This window comes from Nothobranchius furzeri, chromosome 7 (assembly GCF_043380555.1).
Source record: "Nothobranchius furzeri strain GRZ-AD chromosome 7, NfurGRZ-RIMD1, whole genome shotgun sequence".
In the NCBI taxonomy this organism is placed as follows: Eukaryota; Metazoa; Chordata; class Actinopteri; order Cyprinodontiformes; family Nothobranchiidae; genus Nothobranchius; species Nothobranchius furzeri.
In genome coordinates this window covers 36,603,332-36,618,705 of record NC_091747.1, presented here as the reverse complement: position 1 = coordinate 36,618,705, position 15,374 = coordinate 36,603,332, and the positions used below count along the sequence as shown (strand labels likewise).

Sequence of the window (15,374 nt, the reverse complement as noted above, 5' to 3'; positions counted from 1 at the left end):
AATGTAAAATGTTGCCATATGTGCTGATTTTATGTTTTTATCATTCGATGCAAGAAACACAGCCTGAATAACCTATACCAGAATCGCCAGTGTGAAGCAAAATTTTCATGTATGTAATCTTAATTCATTACAAAAACTAATAAAAATCACATGATGTTATTTTTTGCCAAATGTAAAAATATGGAAAAACTATAAACTGTTCTGTTCTATTTTTGAGTTGTACTTCTGTTGGGTTCATTTTGTTAGTAGATTTTTATCCAGATGTATAAAGAGTTGCCCACCCAGACTTGTTCTCAGTTTCAGCACGGTTACATCTGGCTGGCCACCCAAAGACACACAAGAATGCACGTCATAAACCCACTTACACCACCCCTACACAACCATTCTTGGACACCAGAGATGGTCTGTTCTTACTGGGGTGACCCCAACCAGACGGCCAGCTCCCACTCCTATCCTCCAGCCCAGGCAGCAAACCAAGGCTGTGAGAAGATTGGATGTCATTGGATGATTTAATTAAACAGTATATTCTTCAATCTCTGCTGACACTTCCTAACCCAGGGGTGTCAAACTCATTTTAGCTCAGGGGCCACATTGAGGGAAATCTAGTCCCAAGTGGGCCGGACCGGTAAATAAAAAAAAAACTTCAGATTGTTTTCTTTGTTTTAATACAATCAATATGAAACAAGGCTGGAGCCTGAGGACAGTGTAGTACAATTACAACGCCTGAAGTGTACTTGAAAATTTGAAAACAATAAAAAATCAATCAATAAATAAAAATTCCTTAGTGATTCAAAGAGCTTACAGATCACATGGCAAGATCAGTTCCATGCAGCACTTAAAGTATATTTGACTCATTTTACTTTACATCTTTTAGCTTTCACCAGCACATCAATATCAGAAGTCACATCCTGAGAGGCGGCCAACTTCAGGATGGGACTCAAGTTCTTGTGTGAGCCTTGAGCGCAGCTTTGTTTTATTTATACTCGTTACAGAGAAAACTTGCTCACAAAGATAAGTTTATTTTCACTCTACATTGTAAAGTATGAAAATAAAGTTTTCACAACCATCTCGCGGGCCGGATTTAACCCGCTTGTGGGCCGGATCCGGCCCGCGGGCCGCATGTTTGACACCCCTGTCCTAACCTTTTCACACTGCTGTTTCTACCAATGCACTTTCTCTGTATCCCATGATTACCTTTTTCCTTCCTTCACATGTTTTAATCCTAATTTTTACTTTCGCACATTTAATTTAAATTTTACTCATTTTTAAAATGATAAATGACCCGCACTTGTATAGGAGTGAAAGGACTCCAAAGTGTTTTATACTACAGTGTATTTCACACACACACACTGATGGTGATGAGCTACGATGTAGCCACAGCTGCCCTGGGGCGCACTCGACAGATCATCATTTTTTATAGTATTATTGTGACACAATGGGATTTTTATTGTGAGAGGTGCTATATAAGAACAATTTCTTCCTCTTTAAAAGCTCAGTGACTGATAATACTTAATATTACCAAAACGTAACTTTTTGGGGCCTTACGGGGAAAGCCGAGCTCTGGAACACACACATCACGCATTAGGAATTCTTCGCCTCAACATTTTAATTCACTAGACAGGCACGGCTGATTGAGGACTCTTTATTTATTATTACACAATAAAAATTGTTAATAAATAAATACACTATTTTTATAGTTTTAGTTTGACATGAGTTCAGTGTCCCGGTGCACACTCCATTCCAGTAGGTGGCGGTAATTATGCAGCTGTTTGCCACAAGAAGAAGCCTGACGCAAAGCTGTAAGTGTCTAACCTCACACCAAATTCTTGCTTTGCAAAGTACATTTATTTAGTCTGGCTTGCCAGGCTAGTAAGCATCACCAGGCTGTGGAAACTTCATTCTCTCCCGTAACATTCTGGGGTGAGTTCTTTTCTTTTCCTGAACCAGACACGCTGCGGTCTTCGTGACAACCGAAGCTGCAGCATCAGGTCAGCAGAAAGCGTCCTGGTCTCTGGGTCTGCTGCTACTCCTTGGGCTTCTCTGAGAAATGCGCTCGTTGTCCATCAGATTTAAGAGGTTCCCTATCAGACTCGGGCTCTTTAGTTGGTCATAGTGCAGGATCGCTGTTGTCAGACGGAAGAGCCCAGATTTAGATTTTTACTTTGGAGAGGAAATAAGGTGCAGTACCGGAGTCGTCCAGAGGGGCAGCAGCATCACTGGTGCAGAGGATGTTGAAATGTCAAAATACAGGTTTGATTTTCAAAAAGTCTTTAGATGCATAATCAGATAATAAAGTCAGGTGTGCTGTCGTCTTGTTGAATTATTCAGCTTTTTGTTGGTCCAACACCCCCTTCCCCCCAAGCATTGGGCCAGGAATGATGAGGAGGTTCTGGGTGACCAGCTGCTCTGGAACCAAGAGAGGACTTTCATCGTGGACCAGGAAGACCCTACAGGATGGACCAGAACGCCTCTGAGGTGAGAGTCCATTTTCATGTCAAATCACTGGAAAATCATAATCTTCTTTTTCATGTGTATCACCATTACCCACTGATCTGGAGTGTGGACCAGCACTAATAATAATAATACATTTTATTTAAAAGCACCTTTCAAAACACCCAAGATAGCTTTACAAGATAAAATACAGTAAAATACCAGAATAAAACAAACAGTCACTTTTCTACCACCCCCAGAAACCTCAACGATACCCAGGTTCACATTTTTGCAACCAATGGCTAAGAAAAAAATGGCCATTGCCTTCATACTTAATGTATTGGCTCTTGTTCTCCAATTTAGTGATATCACATGATCAAGCTTTTCATACATTCCATTCTACAAAATAGGTAAAAGTATGTACGATTTGTGCTGATATCGTTTCAGATTAATTTCAGTATCGGTCAATAATGTAGGCTGCAACATTGCTATCGTATCGGAAGTGAAAACGTTGTATTGGGACATCCCTAGTTATAAGTGTTGTAACTCATCACAGGTGAAGTCTTTTTCATCCACTCTGGTGTAATCAGCGCCCCCTACAGGACAGGTGTCACACAGAAAGTTTAATTGTTTTCTGAAAGATTTTCTCTTAGCTTAGAAGATGTTACAAAACTTTACGTTTGCTTCAGGGAAGCAGATCTGTATTTGGATTGAATAATAAAATAATTTAAAAAAACGGAATAACATCTACTAATATGGAAGTACTAAATAAAAACAATGTGCCCCAGTGTAGGAAAATGACTCCTAGATAAATCAGTGAATGTTCAAATAATATCTGTAGCACGTTTTAAAGAGGATCTAGTTTTATGATAAACTGCAGCCACTTGTTTGAGAAGACAGAGAGGACACACACACGATGGGTGTTGGTGGTTTATCCGTTGGGGTCCACGTACAGTAGCGGGGGTGAGGTGGTGCTCACTCTTCAAAAAACACAAACAAAAAAAAAACATGTGGGGTCTATGGGAGCCTAAGTCACGCCCATCTACTTCCGGCTCATGGGTCCCCGGAAGAACGAAAAAATAAATGCAAGTTAACGGAGCTAAAAACGCTATTTTCTTATCCGCTTTGTCTTACGCCCTGGATCACACATATGTTGTACTGCAATTTAAATGAAAAGGAATGATGGGTGTTTCGACCATGCCAGTTATGTACTTTAAGATTTATCAGCTTGTAAAATTTCGTAATTAGCATGACTACAATCGGTAATTAGCATGACGTCACCACATAATCTCCTCTCCCCTAACGTTTATACCTAACAAATGGCCAGGTTTATGGTGGCTCTTTCTTCCTGTGGGAAGTTTGCTGAACTTACAGCCATTTTCCCTCAGTTTTCTCCGTGTCTGGTTCAATGACGTCATTTTCGTGAAGCGCATTTGTAGTCCTGGACTTATTTTAACACAAAACCCTAAAATAACGTTCCCCCGTTCAAAAATAAGCACGTTCGTGGTATCAAAATGTGTCTTTAAAATTCACGGACATCATATGTGAAACCCATGAATAGAGAATAGCATTTTTAACCCCGTTGATTTGCATTCATTTTTCCGTTCTTCCGGCGGACCCAGGGTCCGGAAGTAGATATGCGTGACTTAGGTTCCCTGTCGGACCACATTAGTAATGTGGGAGTGTTAATCACATGCTATTTTCCAGTGATCCCCAACTCTCTTCCCTGAGGGGCAGCATGTTTTAGTTGTTTCCCTAATCCAACACACTTGTATTCAGCAGCTCATGGAGCTCAGAAGCCTGCTAATCACCTGCTGATTGAAATCAGGTTTGTTGAAGCAGGAAAACGGTAAAACATGCTGGATACCGGCCCTCGGGGAAGGGAGTTGGGGATCACTCTGTTATTCAGAAGCAGCATCTTAATCAGCTCTCCTGCCTTGTTTTTATTGCAGCTTTTAGCAAAACACGAACAAATAAAAGGTGCTACCGCTTCAGGATGTTGGATCATCTGTGACTGATTTGCGTGTCCCTCTCCTGAATCAAAGTTTGTTCCATATGGATCTGGACAGCATGACTACAGGTACTACTACTACTACTACTACTACTACTACTACTACTACTACTACTACTACTACTACTACTACTACTACTACTACTACTACTACTACTAAAAATTATAATAATACTGTTAGGTATTTTCATTTTCCCATCCAGGGTTACCTGAAGGGAAAGCTCACCACGCAGGGGTGTTATTATCAGTTTAACTCATACTGATCTTATTAACAATAAACCATTTAGACTTTTCAAAGTGGAGAGAGAGAGATAAAATGATACACACGAGTCGGTAGTCTCTTTGCTCTCGTCGGACAAAAGCCCTCTCAAGAGTATTTATTAAAAGACACAAAAATGATAAAACGCACACACATTTAGGGAGACAAGCATGCGCTGGCACAGGGCGTTCTTACTGATAAGCTAGGACTGGGAAGAAGCAAGGTCAAATGCCAGGGAAAAATGGGCTGGATGTAATTTTGTTTAAAATCACACACAATGTATCCATAATTTATCCAACAAATACATTTGTGTATGTGGTGCAGGAGAGTTGATATGTGCTGTGTGTGTGTGCTGCTTAGATAAGGGAGGTGTATGTATGTCAAGGCTATTCAATTCCGGTCCTGGAGGGCTGGTATCCAGCATGTTTTAGTGGTTTCTCTGCTCCAGCACACTTGAGTGTTTGTAACCCCTCTGCAGCAGCTCATCAGTCTCTACTGATTGAAATCAGGTATGTTTAATCAGAGTTAGATAGATAGATAAAAACTTTATTGATCCCCTTAGATGTGTTCTTGCTGTGTCGTGGTTCTAATTCCATGCTGTCGTTTTTTTTTTTTAAACACAGAAACCGTTTTGTTACCTGTTTTCCCGGTACATTTTGTCTGCGGCTGCAGACTTCCTCAAGCTGATGCTGATGGTGGTTTATCCTGGATGTGGGACCATGAACAGGGACGAGGGAGTTTACACGTTGGACCGCGCATGGGACTGCATCGTCGGAGAGGGAAGAGCGGGCAGCAGAGGGCGACAACGTCATCTGCTGCCCGCGGATAAACGGAGAAGGATGTGACGCCACCATCAGCGTCAGCCTGAGGAAGTCTGGTGTCTTATTCTTTTTCCAAACAACGTAACACAAAAATGTTTATAACACGAATACAACTGAAGATATTTTAAATTAAAAATCTTTAAATAAATGTGGTGAAAACACCAAACTCAAAATCACATCAACCTAATTTTGTTCAAAATATTGTTGTGTAATGAATTAGATTACGTGTTATTTAATGAGCCATAAGGAGTAGGATTCCATAGGAAATATGAAATCCACCATACGGATCTGTGAGTTATTTAAACCAGAAGATTGGATCTTTTTATTGCAGGGATTGGATAACCGCTTCGTATTCACTCAGAGACAACAGAAGAGAGAGAGTCAAGTTTAAAAGTTAAGAATTTTATTACTTTACTAGACTGATTTTAAAACTAAATGTATGGTGTAACTAAAGTGGATGAGACGGTGAATGGATGACGTGTAATGTTGATCAGAACCAGCAAATCCGAAGAAGCGATTAGTTCTGACGGGAACTGAAGGTGTTGTCTTTGCATTAAGCGTTGGTTAGGAGGTCCATAAACACATGAGACACCATTATGTCGGTCTACCTACCCTTCGGGAAGTCCTCTGTAGATCCGGAATGTCGAGGTCTTAGCTTGACCTTCTCTGGAACCGAGCTGGTAGGAAAAGCAGCGGTTCCGACCAGTCCAGTCTGAGTTACTTCCGGGTTCACGACAGTTTGTTGACGTCTGGTGAGACCCAAGCCTGGGTCTTGATGGTTCAGCTTTTGTTCTGAAAGGAACTGTTGCCGCAGTTGGTATAGCGAAGAATTTTTCAGCTTGTCGTTTGTTCTTTCGGTTAAAGAGTAGAGATCAGGATTTGCCACTCCGTCATTTTCTCTGGAACGCTTTGAACTGGCGTTAGAGCTGATGTGGCATAGTTTTATACCTCGGATGTTATGGTTTATTGTCGAATGAAAAATTAACAAACACCATCAAAACCACGCCTCCGTCAGATCTGTAAGATTCTGATTGGAGTGAAAGTAATGTGTTATGTCTTTTTAACGCTACGTGAAATGAGTCCTGTTGGAACATTTAAAGTCATAGTACCTTTATATTCTATAGGATTATAATAAAGTAATTAATATTTTGATTTCACAGGTCGGTCACATCTTATTTATTGACCAACACTTTGATGGATTAGCTTTATTAAAATAGAGTTCTTTGATCAATCAAAAGAAAAGAGTTCATTCTTCGTTCTTCTGTTGAGCTGAAAATAAGCAGGTTAGAAGGAATGCATGAGACCTTGAGACTATCTCTCATGCAGACTAGTTCTGAGCAAAGAAGGGAAAAAACTGTCATTCCATTCCGTTACAGTCGTAAATGAGAATTTTTGTGTTCTGTTCTTTAAACAAATATCCATTACGCCTTAAAAATTACTTGAAATTATTTATTTTAAATACATTACCCAAAGTAAACGTTCTTTAGATGGTATTCTATGCTTTTTTAAAAGTATTTGTTTTGCTGCAATTTATCTGGTATTTGCGAATGTTCCAAAAAATTTCAAATATTCTGACAAATACAAACAGGAGAAAATAATGTGTTTGAGTTGATGTTGTTGCCTCACACTTCAGATTCAATCGCTCTATTCTCTTCCACTTATCCAGAGTCTGGGGTCGCAAGGAGTCCCAGACTTCCCTCTCCCCAGCCACTTGGGCCAGCTCCTCTTGGAGAATCTCAAGGCGTTCCCTGGCCAACCAAGAGACATAGCCCCTCCAGCGTGTCCTGGATATTCGTTTAGGTGTCCTCCCGGGGACTCTGCCTATTCACTGGAAGATGTACCGATGGGATTGAGGAGGTCTGCAAAGAACAGGATTTAAAACAACCGAAAATATTCGTAATGAAATTTTGGTGTCAGGCATGGCTACAACGCTCCACCTGTGAGAGTAAAACTGTAAAGCTTGTCTTTGGCATTCAGACATCAATGCCAAATCAGACAATCAACCAAAAAAAAAAAAGAGTTCATCCCCTCTTGGGGAAACATGGTTCCAGAGCCAGAGCCGTGCGTTGAGGTGATTCTATATTGAGCCAGAACCTCTCAACCTCACGTACCAACTCCAGCTCTTTCCCCACTAGAGAGGTGATATTCCGAATGCCAAATGCTAGCTTGTGCAGCAGAGGATCAGACTGCCAAGGTACCTGCCTTCGGCTACCTCCGGACACACAATACACCAGACCCCTTTGGCCCCTCCCATGACTGGTGAGCACATGGGAAGAGGGATCCACATCTCCTTTTGAATAAAAGCCCGGCTGCCAGGTGCTCGCCAACATGCCCCAACTCCAGGCCAGCTTTTCAGATAAATCTCAATATAAAACTGAGGCCATGTTGCCCATCCTTTCCTGGAACAAAACTTTGAGTGCATAACATTCCAAATCAGGGATTTGATCCGTTTTTATGGCATCACATGTAAAATAAATCCTTGAAATAAATGTTTTAGGTGGCCAATGTGCTAGAGAAATTTGATTAATTCTAGTAAGCCTACATTTTTAAAAACCTTTGTATATTCACCTCACTAGAAAGTCACTAATCTCCTGTTTAGTCCGTTCTCATCTCACCGTCTCATAGCAATAACGCAACTGTTAAATGTGTAAATTGACAAAATGTGTTTGTTTCCTGCAGATATCCTGTTGGTTAAAGAAGAGGATCCTGAAGGACAAAGTACTGGTGTGGACCAGCAGGACCAGGAAAACCTCCCTATAAATGTGGAACAGGAGGAACTCTGGACTTGTCTGGAAGGAGAGCAGCTCAGTTTGAAAGGAGAAACTCGTGCCACCTGGTCTCCATCCATTGCAGTTTCTATAAAGACTGAGGACGATGAAGAGAAACCTGTGTTCTCACAGCTTCATCGTCATCAAACAGAAGACAGAGATGTTTTAACCAGCAGCTCGGTTAAGCAGAAGACAGGAAAAACTTGTGGAGGAGCAGAAATGAGCAGGAACCCAGATCTGAACCTTCGTAAACAGACATCTGAGTCTTCAGAGACTGAAGTTAGTGGAGATGATAAAGAGGATGAAGATGTGAATCTAGACTCTGAGCTTTCAGACTTTGGACCTGAAATTGGAGATCAGGACAATGACTGGAATGAAAGCAGGTCTTCTGAGTCAAATGTTGAGACTGTCAACAAATCTGTTAGCTGCTCTGAGTGTGGTGAACAATTTCTCCACAAGTGGTCTCTCCAGAAACATTTGAGAGTGACAAGTCATTCAGCAATTGGGTCTTTAGGCTGTTTGGTTAATAAGAAATGTGTTGGAGAGAAGCAAAATGTAGACTCAGGCAAGAAAGTCCAGGTGGAACCAAAATCATTTAGTTGTGATGACTGTGGAAAACAATTTAGCCAAAGGACAACTCTAAACAGTCACATGACAATTCACACAGGTCAGAAGCCTTTTGTTTGTGAGCTCTGTGGACAAACATTCAGACAAAAGAACACTTTATACAGACATATCAGAGTCCACACAGGACAGAAACCTTTTACCTGTGAGCTCTGTGGAAAAACATTTAGACAAAAGACATATTTAAACAACCACATGAGAGTCCACACAGGTCAGAAACCTTTTACCTGTGAGCTCTGTGGACAAAGATTTAGCCTAAAGTCAACTTTAAACAGCCACATGACAGTCCACACAAGACAGAAGCATTTTGCTTGTGAGCTCTGTGGACAAAGATTTAGTCAAAAGACAAGTTTAACCAGACACAAGAGTGTCCACACAGGACAGAAACCGTTTGCTTGTGAGCTCTGTAGGCAAAGTTTTAGCCGAAAAACACACCTAATCAGTCATGTGAGAGTTCATACAGGACAGAAACCGTTCTCCTGTAAGTTCTGTGGACAACGATTTAGCCAAAAGACACACTTAAACAGTCACATTAGAGTCCACACTGGACAGAAGCCTTTTTCCTGTGAGCTTTGTGGAGACAAATTCATGTATAAGAAAACTTTAAACAGTCACATGACAGTCCATACAGGACAGAGGCCTTTTGCCTGTGATCTCTGTGGACAAAGGTTTGGCCAAAAGACACATTTAAACAGTCACATGAAAATCCACACAGCACAAAAGCCATTTTCCTGTGAGGTCTGTGGACAGAGATTTTGTCGAAAGTCAACTGTAAACAGTCACATGAGAGTCCACACAGGACAGAAACCATTTGGTTGTGAGCTCTGTGAGCAAAACTTTAGTCGAAAATCAACTTTGAACAGACACATGCGTGTCCACACAGGACAGAAACCTTTTGCTTGTGAGCTCTGTGGACAAAAATTTTGCCGAAAATCCACTTTAAAAAAACACACGGGTGTCCACACAGGAAATGAGTAATTATTTTGCATGGATGATGTAATAACAAAGTATGACATCATGTGGTTAAATTTAGGTACTGCAGCTCATTTTCAAAACAAACAAATGACTTTCTGACCCCCATTTTGTGAGTTTCATGGCATTGCCAGCTATGGATCAGCACCAGATACTTGATGGCAAGCAAAGAACAGTCACACGATAAGTACATAAATACATTTCATTGTATTAAGTTGTAGGTAATTGAAATGGCTTGAAACTTCTTTTAGAGCCGACAATTCATTTTTAATTCACCGTTAGCACAGTTAGCTCAGATTTTGCCTCGGTCTGGCACTGCTAGAGAAATTGCATTTACAGTAATGTTGACTGTGTTGTTTGTGTGGAGCTGACTGTTTTTTCCAGCCCTAATTTCTTGTGGTTTATTTCTGGCAGTCCCCACTCCTATGGTGATCCCATCCAGGCACACCTATGCCTGTATGACAGGTATGTGAACAGACAAGCAGAATGATGTTCAGGAGTTTGTAGGAGTGAACAGCCTGTTATTTTTGATTTTGGTATACTGTTAATGCTTAATAAGGTTGGTAAGATATTTGGTTTACGTTGAGTCGGTACTTTGGGTTAAAATTCAGATGGTTCTTCTTTTCCAGTTCTACCATGTAAATAAAAAGAAACCTCTTGTAAACAGGTTAGACATTTTCTCATGTAGTCACTCATCTACATTGTGACAACCAGTGTGGTGATTTATTTTTAACTTGGGCCATGTATTTTTGTTCCCCATCTTGCACCCAATAATGATCCAACAAACTTGTTTTGTTATGACCACTATGCAGAAGCTAAGTACGTAAAACTAACCCTCCCATTACTGCTTCGATAGAAATCATGATCACATCTAAACTGAAAAAGGGCCATGAGATATAAAGACATTATTCGGTGGCTGTGTTTGAAGCAACCACTTGTGCTCTACACATGGACGTAGTTTTGACTTTAGAAGTAGGGGGGACACATCTGGCATGAGGACCGGTGGGGAATCTTTACAGTATGTTCTAATGGGAAAATGGTCTTCTGCTTGGTCCTAGTGCTCACCCAGTGTCTATTTAATATATTGTAATATTGATTTTGTATGGTAAAAAGTGCAGAGGTCAAATCCCATTCCCCCCCCCACACACAGACACACCACCACCACCACACACACACACACTTATGGGCCATTCCCATCTGTACCGGGTCGGCCCGGGCCGGGTAGCGTAGGTTGTTTACATTACTGGGTGGCCTGGTATTTTTCCGGGCCAACCAAGGCTCATTCTCAGCCCTCTTCTCGAGGGGGTCTGCTTCAGGCCGACCAGGGCCAACACACCCACTGCTGACAGCAAATGCACACCTTCCATTAGAGCAAGCCTCTGATTGGTGGGTAGAATCAGCCCACATGGGCTTAAGACAAGGATGTGTGGAATCAACCGGGCCAGGCTGGGGCCGACTGGGGCTGCCTGACCCGGGCCGACCCGGTACAGATGGGAATGGCCCAAAAGAGTCCTAGGCTCTACATGTGAGACAGGTTACACCAGTCAATCATTGCCTAAAAAAACACTAGCTGCTTTGATTTCCACACTGACAATAATGTCTTTATTGTAGTAACAATTGCCTCACACACTGAATGATCACAAACCTGCTCTAATGAAAGGCTTTGTAACTGTTTTCCTCCTTTGTGCATTGTAATATGATTTTGTGTAATCCCCTGTATTGCTCTCATGCTGCCTTCCTGGACCAGGTCACTCTTGCAAATGACATTTCAATGGGTCTCTCACTTGGTACATTATGTAGAACATATGATGTGAGCGTGACACTATTTACACTATCTGTGGCCACATATTCAAATTTGAAAATTAGGTTTATATTTTAAAAACTATAATAAAAGTAAATCTTTAATGATGCAGAAAACTATTTAATATTGTATAACTCTGCAAAGAAGGTGATTGTCTGCAACATGCCCTTGTGACAGGACCTGTACACCATTCAGAACCATTAAATGAGCAAGAAAGATTGTGGCTGACCCTTTTCCACCCTGTACATCCTACTCTTTTCGCAGGGAGATGTAGTAGGGATACTTGACTAGGGATATATATTCAAGTATTCTTTATTGAGGATTCAGTCCAATTCACAGAAGTAGAAAAACATTGTACAGATAAGATCAAATGAAACGAGCACAATATGACACGCTAAAGCACAAGAGACAAATAATCATTAAAAACAAGACAATAATAACAGCAGTGTCAAAATCCCTAATCCAAAAAGGACTGTTATACCAGAGTTTCCACATCTTTGACTGGTAATGTATTGCACTGACACAGGTATTGGTTAGATTTAAAACAATCACATTCTTAAAATTGTTCAGCCTACAAATAAATGTATAAATAAAACAGCTTGTAGGGTGCTTCCCCTCGCATTTACAAAGTCTCACACTCACTTCTTTCCAGAAATCTTTTGTGTTATTAAGGAGTTTCAGAGACTCAGCTCTCCTAGCTTGATCATTTTCACTAATAAGACCCACTGCATATTTGTATGTTCCATTTTACACTCAAACACAGGCCCGTGTCTAGGTCTCACCGCAGACGCCTGCTCTCTTGAGGCCTTGCGTGCTTCAGCATGATACTCAGACACATACTCTCTCCAGCTTGGTCTTATCTTTGTTTTAGTTTTACGTCTGTGAAAGGGATTGCTAGCCTTATGTAGTGCATTCTGTAATGGAATGAAATGACTGTTTTCCACCTAAAAGTCATTTCCCCCCTCTCCTCTGACACAGAACTAATCTGCATGAGATATGGCCTCAAGGTCTCATGCATTTGCTCTAAATTTTTCTTTTCCAGCCCAAGAGAAGAATGAAGAAAAGGACTCTCTCTTTTTTAATAAATCAAAGAACTCTATTTTTAATAAAGCTAATCAAACAAAGTGTTAGTCAATGAGATGTGACAAATCTGTGAAATGAAAATATTAATTACTTTATTATAATCCTATAGAATATAATAAGTAATATAACTTTAAATGTTCCTATAGGACTGATCTCACGTAGCGTTAAAAGACATGACACATTGCTTTTACTGATCCAATCAGAATCTGCCAGATCCGACGGAGGCAAGGTTTTGGTGGTGTTTGGTAAATCTGTCATCTTTTCAGTCGACCATAAACCAAAACATCCAAAGTATAAAACTATGCTCACGTCATCTTTAAGGCCAGTTCAAAGCGTTCTAGAGAAGTTGACAGAGTGGCCAATCAGTAACTTTCCTCTTCAGCCGAAAGAACCAATGACAAGCTGGAAAACCTGCTGCCGTTCCACCTACTGCAAAGGTTCCTTTCGGAATAACAGCTGAACCATCACGGCCCCGTTTTGGGTCTTGTTAGATGCCAATAAACTGTCGTGACCCGGAAGTATCTCAAAGACTGGACTGGTCGGCTGCCGCGGCTGTTCTACAAGCTTCGGCTCCAAAGGTCCAAGATGGACCTCTACACCTCCTGATCTAGACGGGGACTTCCACCAGGGTACGTAGACCGACAAATGGCGTTGAATGTTTTTATGAATCTCCTAATCAAAGCTTAGCGCGAAGACATTACCTTCACTCCCATCAGAACTAATAATTTCCACGGATTTGCTGGTTCTGAACAACAATCCACATTACACCATTCTCCGTCTCACTTCACCTTAGTTACACCATACATTTAGTGTTTAAAGTTAGTCTAGCTTTAATTTGTTTAGTAATAAATCTTTAAATATTTAAAACTTGACTCTCTTCTGTTGTCTCTGAGTTAATACGAAGTGGTTACATAATCCCTGCAATAAAAAGTTCCAATCTTCTGGTTAAAAAGTACCCGCAGATCCTTAAGGTTGATTTCATATTTTCTATGGAATCTCATGTCATGGTTCATTAAATAACATGTAAATTAAACCATTACAATTCACTATGTCATCATACATGTTACCTATTGCTTATATTTGTTCTGGATCTTTACAGTCGGTCTCTCTACAGGGGACTGCTACCCTAGGCAGGCAAATACCACCTAAATAGTTCTCAGGAAGCAGCTGATAGTTTAAGATGTCCTCCTCAGAGAGGGTAGGTCAGTCTATAACTTTCCTAGTTTTTTCAGTGTCTTGTTCTGCTTTTTGCAGATGATGTGGTCCTGTTGGCTTCATCAGTGATCTCCAGCTTTTGCCCCTTAGTACTAATTGGTACTAATTGATCACCATTGTAATGCCACATCCTACCTGATTATTGTTGCTGACTATGTCCATCCCTTCATGATCACAGTGTTCTTAGCAGTGTTCTGATGGCTACTTCCAGCAGGATAATGCGCCATGCTGGCCCATGCATTGTAGATTTTATTAATTTATCTCTACATTCTGGTTGGGTACCATCTGTTTTCAAACATGCAGTTATTGAACCTATCCTTAAAAAAACAAGTTTGGACTCATCTCAGCTTTAAAAAACAGACCCATTTCTAAATTACCCTTTATCTCTAAAATATTGGAAAAGGTTGTGGCAGATCAACTGATTCCTTTTCTGAAACTACAAAACAGTTTTGATAAATTCCAGTCTGGTTTTTGTAAACAGCATTCAACAGAAACAGCTTTGCTTAAAGTTTCCAGTGACATCATGATGGCTGCAGACAACAGGGAATTCACAGTGTTAATATTGTTAGATTTTTCTGCAGCTTTGACACTGTTGATCACAGCACCTTAGTTAACAGACTTGGTGACTCGGTGGGGATCTCTGGAACTGTTCTAGACTGCTTTAGATCGTACCTTTCTAACAGGAGTTACAGTGTCTGTATAAACCAAACCATGTCATATTCTACCGATCTATTCTGTGGGGTACCTCAAGGTTCTGTTTTGGGTCCACTGTTGTTTCTACTGTACTTACACCCTCTTGGACAGATAATTGATTCTTTTCATAATGTCTCTCTCTTATCACCTATATGCAGATGATATTCAGCTGTACTGCTCCTTTAAGGATTCTGAGTTCTACAAACTGTCTGAATTATCAGAGTGTCTATCAGCTACAAGGTAACTTCCTTCAATTAAACTCTGAAAAACTGAATGTCTGATCATTGCCCCTGAGAGCATAGTTCCCTTGATTAGTCTAAATCTTGGTAATTTCTCCTCTGCCATCAAGATAAACTTAAGGAATTTGGGTGTTTTTGACCAATCGATGCCTCTTGAAGGCCACTCAAAAACATTGGTCCAAAACTGTTTTGATCACTTACGAAGCATCTCCAAACAGTGAAGATTGGTGTCAAAACATGAACCTGAAATGGCTTTCCATGCCTTTATCTCCTCCTGTCTAGATTACTGTAACACACTCTTCACATGTTTTAACAAAAAAAAAAAAAAAAAAAAAAAAACTCGACCGCCTTCAGTTGGTCCAGAACTCTGCAGCAAGGCTCCTAACTAGAGCTAACAGAAGAGCTCAGATCACTCCTGTTCTAATGCCTCTACACTGGTTACCTGTTAACTTTAGAGT

At 40.7% G+C, this 15,374-nt stretch overlaps 1 protein-coding gene across 1 annotated transcript; it reads left to right on the top strand.

Moving 5' to 3' along the window:
- The first annotated feature begins 1,780 nt into the window (after positions 1 to 1,780).
- On the top strand, positions 1,781 to 10,069 carry LOC107382626 (gastrula zinc finger protein XlCGF57.1). The gene is made up of 4 exons (XM_054751365.2): positions 1,781 to 1,920; positions 2,329 to 2,475; positions 4,383 to 4,510; positions 8,201 to 10,069. The coding sequence occupies exons 3-4, from the start codon at positions 4,486 to 4,488 to the stop codon at positions 9,889 to 9,891; spliced, it is 1,716 nt and encodes a 571-aa protein (XP_054607340.2). The 5' UTR covers positions 1,781 to 1,920; positions 2,329 to 2,475; positions 4,383 to 4,485; the 3' UTR covers positions 9,892 to 10,069.
- Positions 10,070 to 15,374: the final 5,305 nt, after the last annotated feature.

Coding starts and splice junctions, on each gene's coding strand:
- LOC107382626 (XM_054751365.2), top strand. CDS start 4,486: ATGGATCTGGACAGCATGACTACAG. Junction 4,511..8,200: donor TCTGGACAGCATGACTACAG/GTACTACTACTA, acceptor TGTTTCCTGCAG/ATATCCTGTTGGTTAAAGAA.